This window comes from Oratosquilla oratoria, chromosome 43, assembly GCF_046742065.1.
Source record: "Oratosquilla oratoria isolate Oo_2021 chromosome 43, ASM4674206v1, whole genome shotgun sequence".
Taxonomy (NCBI): domain Eukaryota; kingdom Metazoa; phylum Arthropoda; class Malacostraca; order Stomatopoda; family Squillidae; genus Oratosquilla; species Oratosquilla oratoria.
Window position 1 is genome coordinate 14,080,099 of NC_134819.1, and position 23,944 is coordinate 14,104,042.

Below are 23,944 nucleotides of genomic sequence, written 5' to 3' on the forward strand. Positions count from 1 at the left end.
CACATGAGACCCCTGGTGGCAGAGCAGCAAAACAAAACATAAATAAGAGCATGGAGACCCCACTAGAGCCACTAAGCATAAGAAGACAATTAGATAACTATGAAGGCCATTTTTGGGCTTTCAGTATGAAAGAATAACTTGAGTAGAATTATAGACATTGAGAGGAAAATGAAAGCTTTGATAGAATTTGTCTCAAGGGTCAGGGATCAACATGAAGTGTATTACAAAGATATTAGTGAATTAAGGAAAGAAAATGCAGAAACAATTCGGGAAGTGAGTGAAAAAAAATGGCAGAGGTAAAATGTGAAAATGAGGAATTCAAAAGCAAAGATACTGCAAATAATATGACCATAAAATGAGGTAAATTAACAAATGTAGGTAAGGACCAAAAAAATTGGAGGAAGTATTGACAAGGAAAAAATATTACAACTCAAGAAACAATGGAAAAATCATGAAAAAGATAAGGTATCTTTTAAAGAAATTGTTCAGCAAAAATACAAGAAAAAAATAAGGAAACAGTCATTCAGGTAATTAATGAGAAGGAAAATTTGGTGAGATATACAGTAGATAAAAAGTGTATAGTAGTATTTGGTCTAAAAGAAAAAAAGAACCTAGATTAGTGAGAAAAAAGAAGAGAAAGATATAGCAATAGATGTTTTGAGAGTAATACAAGATAGAGCAAGAATTGGAAGAAGAAATAGAGGAAGTGCATGGCATAGGAACATATGTAGAAGGAAATTGACCCCTAAAGATCAAATTAAGGTCACAAAGGGCAGCAGAAGAGATACTAGCAAGAACAAGTAAGTTAGGTAATACTGAGCACTATAAAGATGTATGGATAAAAAGAGATATGAACCTTGAGGAAAGAGAAAGAGAGAAGACATTAAGAAGCAAAGCTTAAGAAAAAAAATGAGAAAAGAACTGAGCCCAAGAAAAAGTTCTTTTGGAGAGGGTTAGACATGAGACTGAGAAAATTGTATCTTTGAGAAAAGGAATTGAAAGGAACAAAGAAAGAGATGGAGAGTGCAGAAAGTTAATAGTGGCTTATGCTAATATAAATGGTTTAATTTCAGGATTAAATTACCTTAATGATTGTCAAAAGCAAAACCAGACATAATGGCAATTGTAGAGACAAAATTAAGGGGTCCACTGTCACCTAACAGTGTTGGTAATGGACTATATTATCACTGGCTTGGAAACAGAGAGGAAAAACAGAGTGGTGGAGTCATGTTCTTGGCTAAGAAAAATTTAAATGTGACGAAGGCTACAAATGGAGGGAACAGTGTGGAAATGATCATGATAAGAGCTGAAGATACAGACATAAAAAAGAGAATGTTTGTGACGATCTATGAGTCCTCAGAAATGGATTCTCAGAGGTTTCTCTTAATGTTAGAAGAGACATATATTTCATTAAATGGGGTACTGAAAGATAAAGGAAACCTGGTACTTATAGGAGATTTTAACTGCAAAGGAATCTGTGGGGAAAAGATGACAGTGAAAGTGGGAGAGGAATCATGGGGAAATGTATTACTTGACATGACTATGGAAAATACAATGACACAATAAGTAAAGGAAAACAACAGATATAGAAATAATTAAAAACCATCAAGATTGGATTTATTCTTTATGACAGAACCTGAAATTGTGGATAAAGTTGATTACAAGACACCAATAGGGAAGAGTGACCACATATTACTTGAACTAAAATTAAAGGAAATATATATGGAAAGAAATGGGAAATACTGAAAAGAGAGACTGGTATATAAAATGGACTTTGTGAAACTTAAGAATTTTTTCAAGTGAGTTGGGATACATTTTACAATGAAAAGACACAAGTGGAAGAAAAATAGAAGATTCTGAAGGAAATCTATAATGAAGGGGTGGATGAATATGTACCAAGACAAAAACAGGAAAAGGAATATAATAAGTGCTGGTTTAACAGAAAGTGCAGCAAGGCATGAGATAAAAGCTTGAAAAAAAAAAAAATCTTAGAAAGTGGCAAATATATATCAATAAAACGAATATGTAAAAATATGCAGGGAAGAAAAAAGAAATTATGAAAAAGACATAATAGAAAAATGTAAGGATCAACTAAAGCTATTCTATAGATATGTGAATGGTAAATTGAAAAACAAGCATGAAATGAGAAACTACACCAAGGTAATATGGAATACACAGAATATATAGAAATGGCTAAGGTCATGAGTAAACATTTCAAATTAGTTTTCACGAGAGAAAAAAGTATGGCACTATGGGGGAAATAATAGCAACATGAGCTGAAATAATGGATCAAATAACAAGCCTTGATGTCAGGAAATCACATGGACTGGATGGAATTGCAAACTGGATACTAAAGGAGTGTAAAGAAGAATTGGTAGGTAAAATATACAAATAAGTTGTTCACTTAAGGAAAGAAAAATATCAGAAGACTGGAAAAAGGCCAACATCGTACCAATATATAAAGGAGGTAACAAGGAAGACACAACAAATTATAGACTGGTTTCCCTTTCAAGTACTGTAGCCAAAATTTCTGAAAAAGTTTTCAAAAATAGATGGACAAAACATCTGGAACACAACATAGAGACAACCAGAGACAGTTTAGATTCAGACAGGGAAGATCATGTGCCACAAATCTGATCTGCTTTTATTCAAGAGCATTAGATATAATACAGGAAAGTGACAGATGGGCTGATTGTGTTTTCCCAGATCTACAAAAAGCTTTTGATAAAGTGCCACATAGAAAAATATTAGGAAAATTGAAAACTATAGGAGGGGTACATGATAAACTACTGGAATGGATGGAGGATTTTTGCATGGAAGAAAAATGATAGTGTTCAGAGATAAAGGTTCTACTTGGGAAGAGGTGATTGGTGGAGTTCCACAGGGATTGGTATTGGCTCCGATAATGTTTGCTATTTAGTGAATGACATCGATGAGGGTGTGGACAGTTACATGAACTTCTTTGCTGATGACACAAAACTGTTAAAAAAAAAAAGTGAGCACTGAAATAGACTGCGAGTTACTGCAGAGATCTGAACAAAATTTGGGAATGGAGTCAGAAGTAGAAAGTGGGCTTCAACATCAAGAAATGCAGTATAATGGAATTTGGAAAAAGTAAAAACAGGATATTAGGACAATATAAAATTGGTGAAAAGGATGTAAAGAAAGTGGAATTTGAAAAAGACATGGGAGTAATCATCACAAAGGACATGTCCCAACAAACAGATAAACAAAATTGTCAGAGAAACCTACAACTTGCTGAGATCAATAAAAGTGGCTTTTACTTACTTGAACGAAGAAATGGTGAAGAAAATACTAGTGACACTGACAAGACCAAGACTGGAGTATGCAGTGACACTATGGTCACCCAGTACCAAAATGAATATAAGGAAAACTGAAAGAATCCAAAGAGCAACTACGAAGATGGCCCCAACACTTTCAGAACTGTCATACAAACAGAGATTGTCAAAACTGGAGTTACCAACCCTGGAATAAAGAAGAGAAAGAATAGACTTGTTGACCATCTATAGAATCATAAGAGGTACAGAGGTTCTTGATAGAGAAGACTTACTAAAATGGGATACGAGAAATATAAGAGGCCATAGAAACTCAAAAAGGACAGTTATAGAAGATACCTGAAAAAGAACAGCTTTCCCCAGAGTGGTGGATGTATGGAACAAACTGGATGAAATGATAGTGTGTGCAAAAACCATACACAAATTTAACCACTTCAGTATGACTCAAATTCTCGAGCGCAGCATTGGCTACCAAACGTACGATTCATCACACTACTGGCATTATAAAATATAAAGTTACTACTGTATTACTCGTTCTCTTTTACTCCCAGTAATAATAAACACAAAAAACATGATCATACCAGTTCAAAGAATCTGAGAGTAACTGTAAAAATATATATATAATCAAGATGCTGACGCCAGCATCCTCATGTACTTATTCCTGCCTCATGATACCTAAATGGGCACCATCGTACCGAAGTGGTTAAGAACAATTATAATACTGTGAGATACAGAGACAGGACACAACGAGCATAGCTCCCTTTCCCATAAGATACAACTAGGTAAATACACACACACACTCAACACCCATCCAAAATATATTCATCATTCTTCCCATTTCACCTTATGAATGAAAGTCATCCCTTGCTCCCCTCACACTGTTCAGATTAAAGGCAGTGCAAACATCCACCCAAAACAGCCATTCACCCACTCCTCTATGAGACTGGGTAACCAAATATTTGGCCACCTACCTAATTCTTTGCAAAGACTGACAACTGCGTTGAATGTCTTGACAGAAAAATCAACTCTGAAATCCATGTAGCGCAGGTCTGGAAGCTGGACACGCAGTGTCTTGTGCATCGGTGTGAACTCCAGTTCAGCAGCAGCACCAACACCATATTGATCAAGCGTTGACCGGGTGTGGGTGAGCCACATGTTCTTCTTGGGCCACCACAAGGCATGGTCAGACCAGTCCAGGGCAATATCTGCAATTAAATTAAAGGTTCAAATTAATTTACAAAACAACATGACATACTTATGTCTATGTTTGTGTTCATACTTATGCTTAAGATTATGTTATGTATTTATGTTGATGTTTATGCCTTGAATGCAAAATATGGGAAATCACAGAACCACACATGATGTCATTGATTAAGGAACATATGCTATTTTTCATTTGATGGTTTATGTGTGGTTTAGGATAACCCAATTTAATGATAACAGTTCCTTTTCTATCACTGGGGGTTTACCTGCCATATTTTTCACTAATCTCAAATAATCCCACTCAGATGCACAGTACCCTCTATCAGTGAAGGGATCAAACCCTATTCAAGCAACTCCTAATGTATATTTGAATGCTTGACTTCATTCATCTACTATATATGTGGTTCCTAAATTTGGGGTAACTTACCCCTTTGAGAGGGGAATAGAATTTTTTTGAAAGGATGAGAGACAGATTTATATATATATACATATGTATATACATATATATACATATATATATATATATATATATATATATATATATATACACATACATATATATATATATATATATATATATATACATATATATATATATACATATATATATATATATATATATACATATATATACATATATATATATATATATACATATATATATATATATATATGTTGAAATAAATTTGACCGCAGCTTGGGCTAGAATCAACTTCTTGTTGATAGACTCAAGTTTTCTAATCAGAGATCTCGGCTCATCAGGGAGGCGGAATAAAATACTACCGTACGACATTTCGCTCATATTTGAGCATTTTCAAGTACAAAATATATTTGGTACAAAGCTGTTACAGTTTATATACAACTAAGTGGTAATTGGGAAGAGGTTAAAAAAACTGAAGTGGTAATTAGGAGAGGTCACAGTGAATATGTGGGATTTTGTGCAAGGGTGGACTCAGTGGGAATCTGTCCCTTGTGATTCTGGAGTTTCTTGTAGTGTGTGTCTTATGTCCGGGGCTGACTTGGTGATATTCTGTCAAATCTTCTTTTGGAGTTGATTGTGGTGGTGAATGTGTGTCCATGTAGGGTAGCCAGAGCCAGTGGGGTCATTCCATTTTGTATATTCATAGAGGTTTTTTTTTCCTTAATATAGATAGATATGTGGACGACATTTTTGTGGAGGTCAGAGCCCGGAAACATCTCCAGGACTTACGTGATGCGTTTATAAGTAGCTCTTGCCTTAATTTCACTCTCGAGCTGCATGACGATGGGGCCTTACCCTTCTTAGACGTGTTTGTTAAGCCAGTTGATAGCAAATTCGTGACTTCAGTTCACGTCAAAGAAACTAATGAAGGAAGATGCCTGAACGCCAAAGGAGAATGTCCCACCTCTTATAAAAGAAGTGTCATCCGCTCTTACGTCAACAGAGCATTCACCCATTGTTCTACTTGGCCCCTACTCCATCAAGAGCTTCAACGCCTACAGCAAGTCCTAGTGAATAATGGATTTTCCAACAAAGACATCCAGTCTATCATCATGCAAAAGATGGACGCTTATATGAGATGTCACAACCCCCGCCCTGAGAAACGCCCTCCAATCCTTCTGCATTATAGATCTTTCATGAGTACAGCATACCGTACTGATGAAAGAGTAATGAGGGAAATAGTAGAAAGTGGAACCCGTCCCATAGACCCAGAGGACAAGTTGGAGCTCCGTATTTTCTACAAAAACATCAAAACCTCTAACCTCATCCTAAAAAATAACCCTTTCCGTACCCAAAACCTCCTCAAAAGAAGTAAAGTCGTCTACGAATTCATCTGCCCACACGAAGACTGCAAGCTTCGTCCTTCTTCCTATATAGGAATGATGACTTCTCTTTCCCGACGCCTCACTTGCCATTTACAGAACGGAGCTCCGAAGAAACACTTTTCTGACACACACTCTACTCTTTTGTCCAGGGAGATCTTGGTCGACAACACGAAGATCCTAGATTCTGCCAATGACAGCCACCGGTTGGAGATTCTAGAGGCCCTTTATATTAAGGAAAAAACCCCCTCTATGAATATACAAAATGGAATGACCCCACTGGCTCTGGCTACCCTACATGGAAGATTTGACAGAATATCACCAAGTCAGCCCCGGACATAAGACACACACTACAAGAAACTCCAGAATCACAAGGGACAGATTCCCACTGAGTCCACCCTTGCACAAAATCCCACATAATCACTGTGACCTCTCCTAATTATCACTTCAGTGTTTTTTAAACCTCTCCCAATTACCACTTAGTTGTATATAAACTGTAAAAGCTTTGTACCAAATATATTTTGTACTTGAAAATGCTCAAAGATTAGCAAAATGTCGTACAGTAGCACTTTAATTCGCCTCCCTGATGAGCCGAGATCTTTGATAAGAAAACTCGAGTCTATCAACAAGAAGTTGATTCTGGCCTGAGCTGTGGTCAAATTTATTTCAACATTTATAAAAAAATAATTACTGCCCACTTTTACTAATATATATATATATATATATATATATATATATGAGAGAGGCAGAGAGAAAAACACACAAATAGAATGAGTTTATTCTTTAACTCGTTTTGCACAATCGTGCTTCTTCAGAAACTAGTTAAAGAATAAACTCTCGTTCTATTTGTGTGTTTTTCCCTCTGCCTCTCTCAAACCTGTCAAGATGTCATCATATACATATATACATATATATATATATATATACACATATACATATATATATACATATACATATATTTATATATATATATATATATATACACACATATACATATATACATATACATATATTTATTTATATATATATATATATATATATATATATATATATATATATATACTAGCCAATTACCTGCGCGTTGCTGCGAGTTCATGAATAATTCCTAACTTAACCATACCATACCTAACTTTAACCCTTAACCCTAACCAAAATATTTTTAAATGAAATATAGCTTTAAACACTCCCCCTCCCAGAAGAGAGCTCAGAGCTCGTATGTCCGATCTTTCCATGTGTCCAAACCATCCTAATACTCTTTCATCAACCCTATCTCCCAACACCCTTTCCGTCCCCACTCTCCTCCTCATTTCTCACTCTACCAGCCTAGTAACCTCTATCATACTTCTCAGACATTTCATGTCAAACACATTCAAACTCATCTAATGTTCCATGTTTGTCCCATATAGTACTGTCAGCACAATCATCCCTTCATACAATCTCCTCTTATCATCCATTCCCAAATGTCTATTTCTCGTTACATTTTTTAATCTCCTAATTCTACCTCTACCTCCACTCCTCCCCTTCCCACCCAAATATCTAAAACTATTCACTTCCTCCTCTCTCCGTTAATACCCACTTCCAATTTGCTGCCACATTCTCCTCCTACATTTATCTTCAACTTCCTTCTTTTGCACACCTTCCCAAACTCTGCAACTAACTTCCTTAATCCCTCCTCTGATCCTGCCACAAGCGCAGTGTCGTCAGCAAACAACAAATGGCTCATCTCCATTTTCTTTAACCATCTATCCCCGGCCGATTACCCTTGCGTTTACCTCTCGCACCACCCCCACCCATGTATAAATAATGATAATAATAATAAATAAACAATAATAATTTTACACACATGCATACATACACATTTCCTCCCTCTTCAGTGCCTCTCACCGCTAGGCATAGAGTCCTCTTGTAGGCACGTTGCTTCACACTAACTACAACAATCCTCTTCCCCTGGCAACAAGGCCACCCGCCGTCACTACATTTGCCACTTATGGGCGAGTAAGGAGGCAGTTCAATATCGATAATTGTGTATTGTTATTGTTGTTGCTGTTATGGGGGTGTCTTAGAAACCGAGCACCCCTCCCCCTACCACCAACACCCCTGTCTTATCAGGAACAAGGACTAGACGAACCACCGGAGCAGCAGGTCACAGGAATAAACCACATGAGAAGAGACTAAAAGCACTGGGTCTGCCAATGCTGAAAGACTGAAGAGAAAGAAGTGATATGATTACAGTATTCAGGTTGCTAAAGGGAATAGACTACAATATAAGATGATGTCTCTCGACTGCAGGTAGTAGGGCACGAGAACAAATTGAAAAAATTAAATGTCTAAAGGATGTACAAAGAGAGAGAGAGAGAGAGAGAGAGAGAGAGAGAGAGAGAGAGAGAGAGAGAGAGAGAGAGAGAGAGAGAGAGAGAGAGACTGTAGGTAGCCATTTAACATCGTATTTCGCTAAAAACATTCATCTTCAAAATGTCTTTAATCTGGTTAAATACAAAAACTAGAGGAATAAACACCAACCAGGATTAAGTAAGAGGCAGGGTTTGGTAATTAATTATTTAAAAACCGAATAAAAGAAATATGTTTATACCGTACTGTCATTTCTGTAAAATAAATGTTGACACTTGAAACAGGAAACAAACTTATACACTTGGCAATGAAGAAGACAAAGATCCTTCGAGAAGCTCAAAATAGTCCTAATCTCGTCAGTCATAATAGAAGAAGAAGAAGAAGAATTAGAAGAAGAAGAAGAAGAAGAAGAATTAGAAGAATTAGAAGAAGAAGAATTAGAAGAAGAAGAATTAGAAGAAGAAGAATTAGAAGAAGAAGAATTAGAAGAAGAAGAATTAGAAGAAGAAGAATTAGAAGAAGAAGAATTAGAAGAAGAAGAATTAGAAGAAGAAGAATTAGAAGAAGAAGAATTAGAAGAAGAAGAATTAGAAGAAGAAGAATTAGAAGAAGAAGAATTAGAAGAAGAAGAATTAGAAGAAGAAGAATTAGAAGAAGAAGAATTAGAAGAAGAAGAATTAGAAGAAGAAGAATTAGAAGAAGAAGAATTAGAAGAAGAAGAATTAGAAGAAGAAGAATTAGAAGAAGAAGAATTAGAAGAAGAAGAATTAGAAGAAGAAGAATTAGAAGAAGAAGAATTAGAAGAAGAAGAATTAGAAGAAGAAGAAGAATTAGAAGAAGAAGAAGAAGAATTAGAAGAAGAAGAAGAAGAATTAGAATTAGAAGAAGAAGAATTAGAATTAGAAGAAGAAGAATTAGAAGAAGAAGAATTAGAAGAATTAGAAGAATTAGAAGAAGAAGAAGAATTAGAAGAAGAAGAAGAAGAAGAAGAAGAAGAAGAAGAAGAAGAAGAAGAAGAAGAAGAAGAAGAAGAAGAAGAAGAAGAAGAAGAAGAAGAAGAAGAAGAAGAAGAAGAAGAAGAAGAAGAAGAAGAAGAAGAAGAAGAAGAAGAAGAAGAAGAAGAAGAAGAAGAAGAAGAAGAAGAAGAAGAAGAAGAAGAAGAAGAAGAAGAAGAAGAAGAAGAAGAAGAAGAAGAAGAAGAAGAAGAAGAAGAAGAAGAAGAAGAAGTAGTAGTAGTAGTAGTAGTAGTAGTAGTAGTAGTAGTAGTCGGCTTCATGAGTTAAATAATATAAAATATAAAAGGAGTAGTCGACCATAGTTTCTGGCACGAGCGGGGCCAATGGACTGTCTGTGGGAGACATATCCTGACTGCTTTCACCTCACCACACAGTTCCACAAGGATGGAGGTTACGTTAAAAAAATAGTAATAGTGGTAGTAGTAGTAGTGGTAATAATAGTAGTATAGTAGTAGTAAAGGTGGTGGTAGGAGTAGTAGCGGTGGTAATAGTAATAATGGTGGTGGTAGTAGTAGTGATGTTACTTTGTTGTACTGGTTTGGTCAAGTATACAAACGAACACGTATTTGCAAATTATTCAATAGTAGTTGTAATAGTGGTAGTAGTAGTAGTAGTAGTTGTATTGTTATTGCTGTTGTTGATGATATTGTTGGTGTTATGGTGTTATGAAGTAAAGCACAAAATCGAACAATCATCTTCATCCAAACTATTCGATTCTTTGAGAACATCCAAACACGAGACGTCAACCGAAAGTCGTGCGAGACTTCTAGACGCTTCAGTGGTGGGGGGATGGTGGGAGGGGACGGTAGAGTGGGAAGACGGCTTAGGATATCCGTGGGCTCTTTGGTTTATAGGTCACGTCTAAGGGTCAATTAACGCCATCTGGGGATTCCTATATACTCAAGGCAAAGGGAATGTGGTTTCAGGGGATGAATGTGCTGCCAGAGATTAAGAATAACAAGTCAACCACAACATGAAACTAAATGAAATAAAATTTCACATCAATCATCAAAACACTCCTGCATATGTGATCATTCCAAGAAACATTTTGGTCAGAATAAATAAATAAAATCAAAGTGGTATCGTTTTAATTTATTGTCTGTTCAGCCTAACATGACGGAAAATAACTCCGAAAGTTGTTGAACAGTTTCCAATCTCAAATATTTTTTCAGGTTTACTTGTCATTAATTATTTAGTTATTCCACATTACCTACTTTCTATTTATTGACATACTTATTCATCTACTTGTTTATTCATTTATTTATTTACATTTGTCTACATATCCTTGCTAACAACCACAGAAGAGGAGGAAGAACTGGAGTAATCAAATAAGAAGGCGGCCAGCGACCACAACTTAGGTCAACTCAGCTCATTTTCCTTCCTTCTCCTTCTCAGAGCAAAAAGGGTGCGGGTGATGGCGGAGGTTGGTGGAATGAAAGGGCCAGGTTGAGCGATATTGATACTGTTGAAGTGATATTGCAGTGTTTTTGGTCTCGATGGAAGGGAATTGACTTGCATTGGAGGAGGCCTTTGTGTTGGAAATTAAAGATTTTGAGCGTAGAAGTGTCAGCGTAGGCGGTCATGGGCCAGACCAGATGTCGGTACCATCTGGGTGGGCAAAACTTTACCCATACTAAATTGTTCTTAGGGTTAATAAAGGCATAATAATGTGTGATAACATTTCCAGAAGAGTAGCTTTTCATATTCATTTGGAGGTTAAAATTTTCGTCTATTGGTGCACTTCCGTTACGTCCAGTGGTGCACTTTAGCGACGATAAGACGAAAAAGGGCAGATGAATGGAGTGACAGAAGAGTCAGAGTGCAAGTCTGGCGAATGAGGACAAGGCGTAGCCTAAGAAGCTGGGGAGTAAATGGAAGACAGGGCCTTTCAATGGTTGTGGAGTGGGTTTTGTCAGCAATAACCAGTGATTCTATCTTCGGGACTATATCACACCGATGAGGTGTCGTCGCAGAGGTGGTCAAAGAAGGGTAGCAGAACGGAGGGATATTAGTCTGAAGTTAAAACCTGTCAGCATTCTTGGGTGGACATTAGTCTGCCATCATAAAAGAATGCTACGTAGTTGAGGTCTGTAGGGAAGCTGTATCGTACTTATATACAAAGGTGAAACATCAAAAGTGACAAAATTTTCACACTGAATGAGAATCCGACAAGAAATAATGGTCTCAAACTGTCAGGAAATAGATTTAATTTGGAGGTGGGTAGAAACAACTTCGCCAACCGTGTAGTTAATAAAGGGAATAAACTTCCTGCAGAGGCAGTGCAGTGTAGTTAGGTTCGAAACTTTAAGATTAGTTTAGATAAACACCTAAGCAAGATGCTGTAATGTTTGCCATTTATTTTATATTATTTATTTGTTTGTTTGTTATTATTTGTATATTCATTATTGTTTTATTTTCATTTATTATTATTTATCTGCAAATTTATCATTATTTACTATTTACCTGTTTACTATTTAACTATATGCATTTATTTTGTTTATCATTGCTTAAATTATTATAATTTTTATTTACTTGTTCATTTATCTATCATTATTATGATTTTTCGCATCCTAATGGAGAATAGGACTGACAGGAAATGACGAAGCCTCTTAGTATCCGGCAACAGACCCCAGATTGGCCTACGAGTCACTGGAAGAGAAAATATTGCACTGCTGTCTGTAATGCCGGTCACGACAAGACGATGCGACCACCTAGGGCGCCTTTGTAATCTTTGAAACGACTAGGGTATGAGACATGAGGGTTTATTTTTCAAAACTTATTTACAAATTACAAAATATAATTTCATCGCGTTTCGTATTTTCAAAAATGTAAACAACACAAAAATAAGATTACATTAATAAGATTTTTTGTAATTACTGACCTGGTGAGCCCAAGGTAGATAGACGGGGGAAGGAGGCAGGGGGAATGAGGGGGTGTGGGTAGGCGTAGGCGTTAGGGGAAGGGGGGCGGGTGAGGAGTAGATAAGTGACTTGACGACTAAATGAGGCGTTGGAGATGAGCGAGGGGTTGGAAGGCAGCCAGAAAAGACGAAGAGCAACGATGAGGTCTCCGACAAAACGGGAGATCGAATGAGAACGAAGGCCATGACGAAGTCTCAAGATCAAGGCAGACGAAAAGAGCCAAGATATTTGGGTGAGAATCAAGACTTCCGGGTGAGAATCAAGACTTAGGGGTGTGAGCAAGAGACCTTTGGGTGAGAGTCAAAGACCTTTGGGTGAGAATCAAAACTTTTGGGTCAACGATTTTGTTGAGAATAAAAAACTAAGGGTGATAGTCAAAGACTTCTGGATAAGAATCAAGACTGAGAGTGAAAGACCTTTGGATGAATATCAAAACTAGGGTGAAAACCAAAGACTTCTGGGTGAGGATAAATCCTAAGGGTGAGTCAAAACTTAAGACTGAAAATCAAGACTTGAGGGTGTGAGTCCAAGACTTGGGAATCAAGACTTAAAGATGAGAATCAAAGACCTTTGGGTAAGAATAAAAAATTAAGGGTGAAAGTCAAGACTTTTGGGTGAGGATCAATACAGAGGGCGAGTCGAATGAGACAAAAATCAAGACGTGGTCAGGGTGAGAGTGAGAGTCAAGACCTAAGGCCACCCAGATTCAAGACTTGAGAGAGGCTAAGAATTGAGGGCAAGAGATGCTTGAGGAAAGAGACTTAACAGATTAAAAAAAAAAAAAAAAGAGCGAGAAAAGAGAGAGAGAGAGAGAGAGAGAGAGAGAGAGAGAGAGAGAGAGAGAGAGAGAGAGAGAGAGAGAGAGAGAGAGAGAGAGAGAGAGACTGCAGGTGAGGGGAAGGCATTCACGACCTGGATTTGGTGCCAAAGGCCATGACGGAGGGGAGTGCCAAGGAGGAGTACACGAGGGTCTGGGTGGCACAACGCAATTAGGAGGAGGAGGACGGAAAGAGGAGAGGGAGGGGGAGAGGGAGGGAGAGAGGAGGAGGGAGGAGGTAGGAGAGAGGAGGAGGAAGGAGAGAGGAGGAGGAAGGAGGAGGAGGAGAAAGGAGGAGCAGCGAGAAGTGAAAGAGAACGACTAAATAACTGGCACTACAAAATGGTACGAGTCGAGCGCATTCAGAGTGCCACCTCAGGAAGTGACCTGCCAAGGGAAGGCAGGTTGAACCCTCAGAGTCGACACGTGGTGGCAGCAAGTGCGTAAGATCTTACTTCCTTTCAACCAAGATTCAATGGAATTTGGCACTAAGAAAGACCACTAAGATTCTCAGCAGGGGTGTGATGGACAGAGTTCCCCACAAGAACGTTAGTAGACATATTAGCATTATCGCGGGATTTGGGTGAACAGTCACTGGTGATAATATGTAAGGAGTACTGGCCTTCAGCCTCAGAGCATCTATGTTTGGGCTGCGTCCATATTAAGTCTATGGGAAAGGCATTTGCATGCGACCAAAAGCACAAATCCGGGCTATGCCCAGCAATTCTGTCCCAGCAAGAAGGATGCTACTTTTCGGTACTCATGGGGGATACAAGTCTTGTGAGGTCGGCTCAGGTCACAGTATTCTTTCGGATTCAGGCCGGCCAACAGGCGCGTGTAGACCTCTTTTCACCAGAATAAAGAGCATAGGCCAATCCGAGCTTCATTCTCTCCCTACGTCACCTAGTCCAAAGTAATACACATTTAAGTGTTACAGGAGGACGATTTTGTTTCGATTACAGGAGTTTCATATTTCGGAGATTCCCTTGTAAAGAAATACTTGTTAACACACATGGTGGCACGGAAATGATAACAAATCACAATAAAGGTCGGTCCCATAAATAATGCGTTGGCATGGAGATCGTTTCTGGTGCCAAACCATATGAAATCACAGGACAAACCTAATCGCCAGGAGTTACAAGTTCAACTCGCAGGACTATTTCGTGTGGTGAGTTTGGCGTCTACTCGCCACGTGTATTCACGTGAGCTTTGTTTCCTCTGACGCCACGCGGGCCTTCGCGGGGCAAGCGATGCCTAGGTGGGCTTCACCAGTTGCCAAGACAGGCAGGTAAAGGTGAGGAGCATCATACACCAGGAGGCACAGAGTGGCCCTGTTATGCGATTTGAAGACTGTTGAGGCAGGTAATCAACAGTCCCTGCTGGGAATCGGAGAGGAGTAAGTGCAACACTCGAACCCACAACTAAACAAAAGCAAGAACAGCATGCTTTCGATTACGCCACTACCGCACATACTGTAGTTGCTAGGACAAGTTACCATAAAAACCAATCCTTTGCTAGACATAGTTTCAACTGTCATAACTAACCGCATTACTAGTTAAGGTCCGCATTACTACTTAAGGTCCCTACGACATGTATATTCACACCTTCTCCATCTTATAAACCAGACATATATAAATCGACACCAATATTGGCATCTCTACCATATAAACCACCTCGGCAGATGATTCAGCATGAAGAAGCACCACAAATGTCATCTCGACTGCATCACACTAAATGCGTACAATAAATGCGAAAGAGTGCGAAAATAAAACCAGAGTTGTCACAAACAAGGCAAGTTTTGCATGATGAGTGTGGGTGCATCTTGCTCACGCAAAGATGGTTTTCCGTCATCTGAGCATGCTCAACCTAACGTAATCACTGCTCACGGTATTTCCGTAAGCATAAATTTCTGGCGATACACTTCAGGTTTTAATGACGCTATTTAATTATATCCATTTGAAATAAATCGGCAAATTGTGTTTAATACGGATTTTTACAACTATTTTTACATGTTTAAATAGTGAAATAACGGAATATTCCAAACGGATGATATTGAGGTCGGCAATATACATGTTTTGGAGAATTAATTAATTTTCTTATTAATTTTTGGACCCTATTGAGCCACCTAACCTATTGTGGACCCCACCAACCTCTCTATTACTTTGTTTATTTTATTCATTCAGACATGGCGATGACAATCATAGCTTTAGCCATAAGTGCCTTCTGCCGTCTTGTGCATATGGAGGTAGACATATCGATGAGGAAGAGCTTTGTGTGTGCTTTGTCTACCAGCTGACGGAATGGTTGAGCGTATCCCGCATCGTGTAATCAATTGCGTGAGGTTCTCGCGCAAGATTTTGGTCATAGAACGCGCTGTGTTCATGCAAAAATTGCCCGTGTAAGACCGGCTTAACAGCGCCCTATTCATAAACAGTAATACATCTCCAACTCACCTCCGTCTCCATGACCCAGAGCACATTTTTAGCATCGCACCACACCACACCCTAACTGCATAACTGTAACCTTCACCCTCCCCCCCTCCCTCCCTGTGTCACAAACTCTTGAAAACCCTATGACTTTGGGAAAGACTTCCCCACGTCCATAGTCCATCGAAATCTTACACCCAGATCCTTCACCCTAGATCCCACGACACAGAAATCACTTCCAGACGTTGAAAAGGACGAAGTGAGAATCCCTTGACAGGACTCGAACACAGACACCCCAGGTTACGACCGAGGAGACGCACCACACTACCCACTGGACCACAACTCCTCGAAGTCCTCCGAAAGGGCTGCTTCGGCAGGTTCTCGGTCATATACAGTAGAGCCCCTCCCCCTATCTCTACCTTCCCTTCCTCACTTCTTTCACTTTTCATTCTTCCTTTTCCTCTCTCCCCTTCACCCTCCCCCCTTTCCCCTTCCCTTCCCTCTTCCGTTTCCCCTCGTCCTTCCCTTTCTACCCCCCTTATTCACCCTCCCTATCTCCTCCCCCTCCCTCACCCCCTTCCCCTCTCCTTTCCTAAACACGACTACAGACCCATTCACACTTCCACAGAGGGCCACCGTGCCAGGCACCATTCCCAGAAATGGCCCCCGTGGCACTCAGCCTCTCCATTATAATTATATACAGGACGGCGGTCGGTGCCAGCACCCGGTCCCCCATACAAGGTGGCACTCATGCCAACGATTCTCTTCTTCCTCACACGGACGTAGTCTTGTGGCACTCCTCTCGTCCCCTCCGGAGTAATATTTACATAAATAAAATAAAAAATCTCACTTCAGCCGTGTGTATCAGGATGTGTACACATACAAGTGTAGAATTATAAAATATTTTCACTTTAGCACTATATGTATCGGTGTGTGTACACAAAGAATAGACTTATGAAACAAGTTGGATGAAAATATAAACCACACCAACAACATACACGAATGACAATGTTTGGTGAGTGAAGGAAGGCAAAGATGAGTCGATTTACGGAACAGATTGGATGAAAAGATAAAGCAGACCAACAATACAAACTAATTGAAGGCAAATTTTGATAAGTGGAGGTAAAAGAGTCGGGACCTTATAAGTACAGCTTCAACCCCGGATACTACAATTAGGTAAATGGATATACATTAAAAAAGTACACAATTCCAATTACGACGACGATGAAGATCGCAAGCTAGATATAAAATAGCCTGACAGCAGCCTGAAGCAAAGGGAAAGTGCCAAGACCAACAGCACTAGAGAATAAGGTACAAATGTTCGCGACTGACTTCGTACTGCAACATAAGAACATAAGAATGGGGAAGACTGGAAGAGACCATAAAGCCTGCACTAGGCAGTTCCATGTCTATTACTACCTATCATCTCTATTCATATAGTTATCTCATCTTCTCTTAAAGCAACCAACTGTTTCAACGCTCACTACCTGGTTACTAAGTCTATCCCATTCGTTAACAACGATGTTGGTAAACCAGTTCTTGTCTATTTCCTTTTTAAACCTAAAGCTGCTATAAAATGATGTTCTAATCTCTAGAATCTAGATGGGTGATCATCGGTTACAGATACACAAGTTCTAGTGACAAACGTATCATGACGGTTTTATTCAGCTGAAAGGAACGAGACTAGGTTGAGCTGCGTTGGACAAGAACAAGTCTTCACGCTGGGATTCTCTCTCCCTGTTCTGAATTACATCGTCTACGGTTTCAACAAGATAACAAAAGCCATAAGAACATAAAATTGGGGGGGGGGGGAAAGACTGCAAGAGATCTTAAGGCCTACACTAGACAGTTCTACGTTCATTACCACTTACCATCCATATCCAGCCAAGCAAATTAAATGTTCTAACATCACATTTGTAAAATAAACTGTGAATCTCACATTCGGAGAGAAGTATGGTGATCCCTATATCAAGTACACAGACTGTGACTCTCTTCAGCTTGGTGGTACTTTATCAGTTTTGCATTTTGTACACGTAGAAAAATGTAAAGTACTCGGTGTACGAATACTTTATTAAACAAGCCTTGTACAAATGAACTGCGTATTAGTTCAGTAATATATAACTAAACAAAAAAATATCTTACTCGTTCACGGCGAGTGTTGATATTGGACATTATTTCTGGCTGCCACCAGGAGATTTTATTCAGCCAAAGAACAAACCACACGCACATACAACCCGCACGTCTGTGTTTGTGTGTTTATATGTGCGCGCGCACGGAATATGTGTACAAGCATAAATGTGTGTGTATGTATATATATATATATATATATATATATATATATCTTTATATATATATATATATATATATATATATATATATATATATGTATATAGTATATATATATATATATATATATATCCAGGTATCTCTCCATGCCGAATGGGTTACATCAGGTGTTTTCTTGCTGCACACAAACTTGTGATTAACTTAGCCCGCAAATGGTGCAACGAGCGATACACAGGTGGGTATTCTGCCGATAATAACCAGCGCTTTTATCCCTGAAGACGTCGTATATCGAACCAAAGAAAAGATAGGATCGTAGAGGTTTTGGTTGAGGAGAAAAATTGGAGAAACAAAAGAACGGTGGAAGAGTAAAAATTAAAAGTGATTAACATTTCATTTTCTATTGTTTTTACTTGTTCTATTCTATTAGGTGACTGGTCCGTAGGGGTGTCACTAAACTCCCTAACATGTTGCTTTGCAGTCAAAACACCATGCGGGTCTACACACAGGTGGCCTTTGGCTAGCCGGGAGAACATGTATGTACATTTACGTACCGTATATGTGTACTACGACCCACCCTCTCTATCAGGCGTAGATTCCTCAAGACATATTTCAAATAATACATTCATCTACAACCACAAGTCCACGTCTATGCTTAAAGATAATGAGAAGGTGTGTGCACGAGATATGTCCATATGTTCAAAATTATGTTCAATGAGAGTCGATGGGCGCAGGAAAACAAAATCCTAGTTCAACTCCTGCATAATACTAGGATAAATAGTAACTACATAAATATTGCATCTAGCCACTCCTAGTTCATAGCCGTATTTCTAGTTGAAATTGTGTTGTTGTCATTTGTATAAGACATTCGCATCCACTGTGTAGGATATCACGCTTTGAGAAGAGGGTCCGAATCATAATCACATCATAATAGAGGTGCGTGCCCATAAATATAACTGTTTGTTTTGAATCGTGTTGACAATATGTTTAACATTACCAGGCAACTAAAAAATATTTTAAATTTCTTTATGTTCTCATTAATTCGTTCGCAACAGCACTCCAGTCCGTGCGTACGTGCACTGGTAAGCCGTGTCGTCTGCAAACGCTCCCCACCCTTCCCTCACCCCCTCCACTAGTTCTTACTACTCACAACGCCTCCATACTACCAACACAGGGCGCATTCCATCTCTCTAACCTGTTCTAAGATAGATTCCTACTACTAATATTGTTGTTGTTGTTGTTGTTATATGCGTGCCTGGAGTACAACTACCCACACCCAGTCCTTCATGGCTCGTGGGTACGCACGCGCGCACACGCACTGCACGTAGGTCCGACGCTCACATTGATACGGGACCTTGTAAGCGTAAGTTTCTTCTATATCTTACATGCTATTATGAGACACAAACGCAGTCATGTGCACATACCAAGCATGTTGTTGGGTGGCTGATGAAACGAATTTGAGTTGAATATTTAAATTAATTAGCACAACAAAGAACCACACACGCACAGACATACAATACGTACACAAGATTTGGCACAAACACAAAGGGAATTTGTGCAAACGCATAAATTCACAACAATGAATTATGTGCGACACAGAAACATCTACTCGCGCACAATATATACCAACCCCGAACACTCGTCTCCTTTCCTTGATTCACATTACTTTTTCAAGTCAGTCCTCCTTGGATTGGATTTCACAACGCTCCTAATCTCATTCCACGAATAGAACGTAGTTAATAAAAATAAAATAACTTTTCAAGATGATTAATGAATGGAAAAATATACTGGACATTTTTAGCAAGAGGAGATATATTTGTATTGTTAAACTGAACATGGACGACGGAATTTTGTGTGTGACTGTACCTCGGTTCCTGGTACCCCCCCATCCCCACCCTGTCTCTCCCTCTCACCCCCCATGGAGGACCCGGTCAGCTAGGGCAGGATGGCTTAATAAGGACACGCCCACCCGATCACAAATGGCAACCACGCCCGCATACTTTACCACCAACACGCAAGCCTAACTTACACAAGTTTACATTTAAACTAATTCATCTCGGGTTTGTGCGTTTCCAAGACGAACCTCAAACGTGTTCAATATATTCCTCAATATATGATTCGTTATTAAAAGCAGACAAACGCGCTAATTATGACAATACTGTCTGTTTGTTTATACGTTGGACTGACTTCACTTACACAGTAGTCGGGTTTCTGTGAAGCTTCATCAAGCGCGTTACATTACCTCATACATTTCGGATTATCGTACATCTGCGAAGTCTTAAGGACCTCATCGTAAATCTTACGAACCAGAGTGACAGGCCACCTCCAGGTCCACCGAAGACATAAACCAAAACATTGGCTAGGGTGAGGACAGATGTACAATGTTCTCATTTCCAGTACACATGGACACATCACTAGTACATGCTAACATATGAAACACAGAAACATTCTGCGCTCACCCTCATACAAGTGCCACTCGAAATACTGATAGGTCCTCCTTGATCATGAGCACAGTGCCATGGCATATCTTATCACTTTAATGTCGCTGGCACACAAGCTTGGCACTCTCTCTCCCTTTAAACACACACACACACACACACACACACACACACACACACACACACACACACACGATAATAACCTAATACAATCCCATCCTATCGAGAATTTTATGTTTTGCTCTCTCACCCCACCTACGCTCAATAAATGCTGATCACTTGTACATTTGATCATCCTTTCACTCTTCAACATCCCTTAAACCCCTCCTTTACCGTCTCTATGACTCCACCTTTTCTTCGGTGTGATGGGATGGTGTGATATCATCCCCATAGAGAGAAGCGTTGGTTCTTGTGAAACCTTAACATCAAAACAAACAAGGTGACATCATACACTACAGTCTCTCAAAGTTTCTCGTACCCGCTCCCGGTTCCACATCCCCCCCCACCCCAAGATCCTCCACCGAGCTTCATTCAAAACCACCACGTCAAGTGAAATAATGGACATTCGTTTTTTCACACGCCACACCTCCCTACAGAACGTCGGTTGCCTTTCTTTTCAAACAGCTTTATGAGATCCGTTACTTCTGGTGACGTAATGTCCTTTGCTCGTTGTCACTTTTCTTGCCCGAACTACTCTGTCGACTGTGGTGCATGTGCCGCACATGACGAATATACCAGTCCTGCTTTCACTGTACAGGAACATGTAGTGTTTGGCTTTACTATTTTCCTTCACGCAAGCACTGAATATAAAGCTGTGCTAATGGACATACCCGAGATACGGTCAAAGGAGATGGTGACGATGATAATTACAATGATGAAGAAGAAAAGGAGGAGATGGAGTGAGAAGAACAAGGGGAAGAGAAAGAGAAAGTAGAAGGAACAGGGGGAGAAAGAGGTGTTGGATGAGGTGTACAAAAAAAAAAAGTATATTAATCTCAGCACTTGTGGCGGACGTGGTGGTAGCAATAGCAGCCGTGGTGGTAGTGAACAAGTTAATGGTGCTATGTTTCTGGTGGTAGTGCTACTTAGTAGAGGGGGCAGTGGTGCTCCAAGCTAACGCATCGTCGGGAGCGGTGGTCTTTATAGAGCTATTCACCAGATGCCTAGGGAAATGGTTGAACGCCTTGATACGAAAGATAAATCAGATGAAAGGTAAAAGGGGGAACGGGGATCCAAAGGGGCTGGGTATAGTCACCCCCCCCCCAAAAAAAAAAGGAGAGATGAGGAGGTTACGACAGGAGGCGCGTAGCTGAGGCCGAAGCCGTCACCTACCTTTGCGCTTGGACTATAGGGGCTGGTAACAATAGTCATTGATGGGAATCGGAGAGGAGAGCTGTATTCGGACCCACAACTATGCGAATACGAGATCAGCACGCTTCTGGTTACGCCACCAGCGCGCTAAATAAATATAAATAAGTAAATAAATAAATCAATAAATCAATCAAATAAAGGGCGACTCGAAATGGTCTTGGATTACGTGCTGGACACGCAATCGACATACATTACCTTCCCGGATGAGATCTCAGCTCATATATAGCTCGGTTTACGGGTAATGTGACTGTATGTATATGTGTGATTCACCATGGTCTTGGATCTCGTGGTGGACTCGTGATCGACAGCTATTTCCCTCACGGAAGAGAGCTCAGAGCTCATATATGACCGATCTATAAGTAATGCTGTGACCTTGTAGGAAGGTCATGCCTTGAAGAATTCGTTTTCTATAGAAATACGCGCACCATAATTGTCACCCTGTTGGAAGTTATTTTATGGAAATATATCTTAATAAACATTATGTTACACATATCAATATGTAAATATCAATAAATGTTTGTAGTAACATTCTCGATGGTTCTTCCTCATTTCTATACCTAGTATTCTTTTGTATCCATTGCGTCATTGTATGTTCAATAACATTGGTCTGCAATTTTTTTTTTCGAGCCCTGATACCATTCCTGCTGATTCTTATGTGCAATGACCTCCTGAATCCGAATATGACCTCCGTTTTTCCCTCATCACCCACCGTTTTTGGGGGACCCCCCTCCCACCTATTATCACTTTATCACTTTTCGATAATTTGGAGGGATGGAAAAGATTATTTTAGCTTTTACATTTCTTTCGGGGGGCTAGAGAGGTGTAAAGTTCTAAAACATGTAAAGCTGTAGCAAGGAGGTAGATTTGCCCGGGAGGGGGTCGGATTTTCACTCTTAAATTAAAAAAAAAATATATATATATATATATATATATATATATATATATATATATATATATATATATATATATATAAATGATGATCGATTTTTCCCTTTTTTCGCAATTGTTCACTTATTTTCTACATATTCCAGATTCCAGCCCTCTCATCCTCACCCAGGACACCCCCAAATAATAAAGATATATAGCAACAGTTCGGAAGTTTCTCTGTACCACGTTAGTGCTCTCAATACCTCGCGCGCACGGGATTGCACAAAAATTTTCATGCTTTGAAAAGTTTCAACTTGTAGTCCTGCACTATAATCCCTCGGTACACTTCTAGCAATCGTGGAGTCAACTTGCCGTTGCTGTCTATTGTCTAGGCGCGAATTCTGTGTTTCCAAGTTGTTTAAATTCTGTAAAACGGTAAATTTTTTTTACTTACGGCTTTTCCCAAGTGAATTACAATACTTGAATGTGAGTTGTGAACATCGAGCATTGATTTACTGTTTAATTATGTATTACTTGATATGATTATAATCATATCAAGTAATACATTTCCCCATAGGTCTCTCCACCCGTCACTGTCATCTCTTCCCAGCAGATTTCTTTACAATTAAAGTCACCCATTTTAATTATTCGTCCTCCATCTTCCACTTAGTGATATCCTGTCTCTAGTGATTTCTTGTCTCTAAGTATCACCCTCATTTTTCTCACGTTCAAGAAATCTTCCATCCATTTCAGTAACTTTCCTTGTACTCGACCTATTGTTTCAATTTTTTAGTAGCTTTTTGTGGTACTTTATCACATGCTTTTTGTAAATCTAAGAAGGCACAATCTGCCCATCCGTCCCTTTCTTGCATTATTTATATTAGTCTCAAGTAAAAGCAAATCAACTTTGTGGTACATGATCTTCCACATCTGAATCCAAATTGCTTTGGATTTATTATATTATTCTCCTCCAAATGTTTAATCCATTTACTTTTGATAACCTTTTCGCATATTTTTGCTATTGTACTTGTAAGGGAGACTGGTCTACAGTTGGATTTTACTAGTCTCTTTGTATATTGGTACAATATTTGCATTTTTCTAATCTTGTGGTACTTTTCCTTTCTTGAATGAGAAATCAATTATCTTGTGTATTT

At 39.2% G+C, this 23,944-nt stretch overlaps 1 protein-coding gene across 16 annotated transcripts in view; it reads right to left on the minus strand.

The window, feature by feature from the left end:
• The window catches only part of Fit1 (Fermitin 1), a 262,377-nt gene that overhangs the window by 55,956 nt on the left and 182,477 nt on the right, over window positions 1–23,944 (minus strand). For all 16 annotated transcript variants that reach the window (XM_076180065.1, XM_076180055.1, XM_076180056.1 and 13 more), the window contains one exon: window positions 4,268–4,501. In XM_076180065.1, coding sequence (XP_076036180.1) covers window positions 4,268–4,501 — 234 coding nt within the window. The remainder of the gene's footprint in view (window positions 1–4,267; window positions 4,502–23,944) is intronic.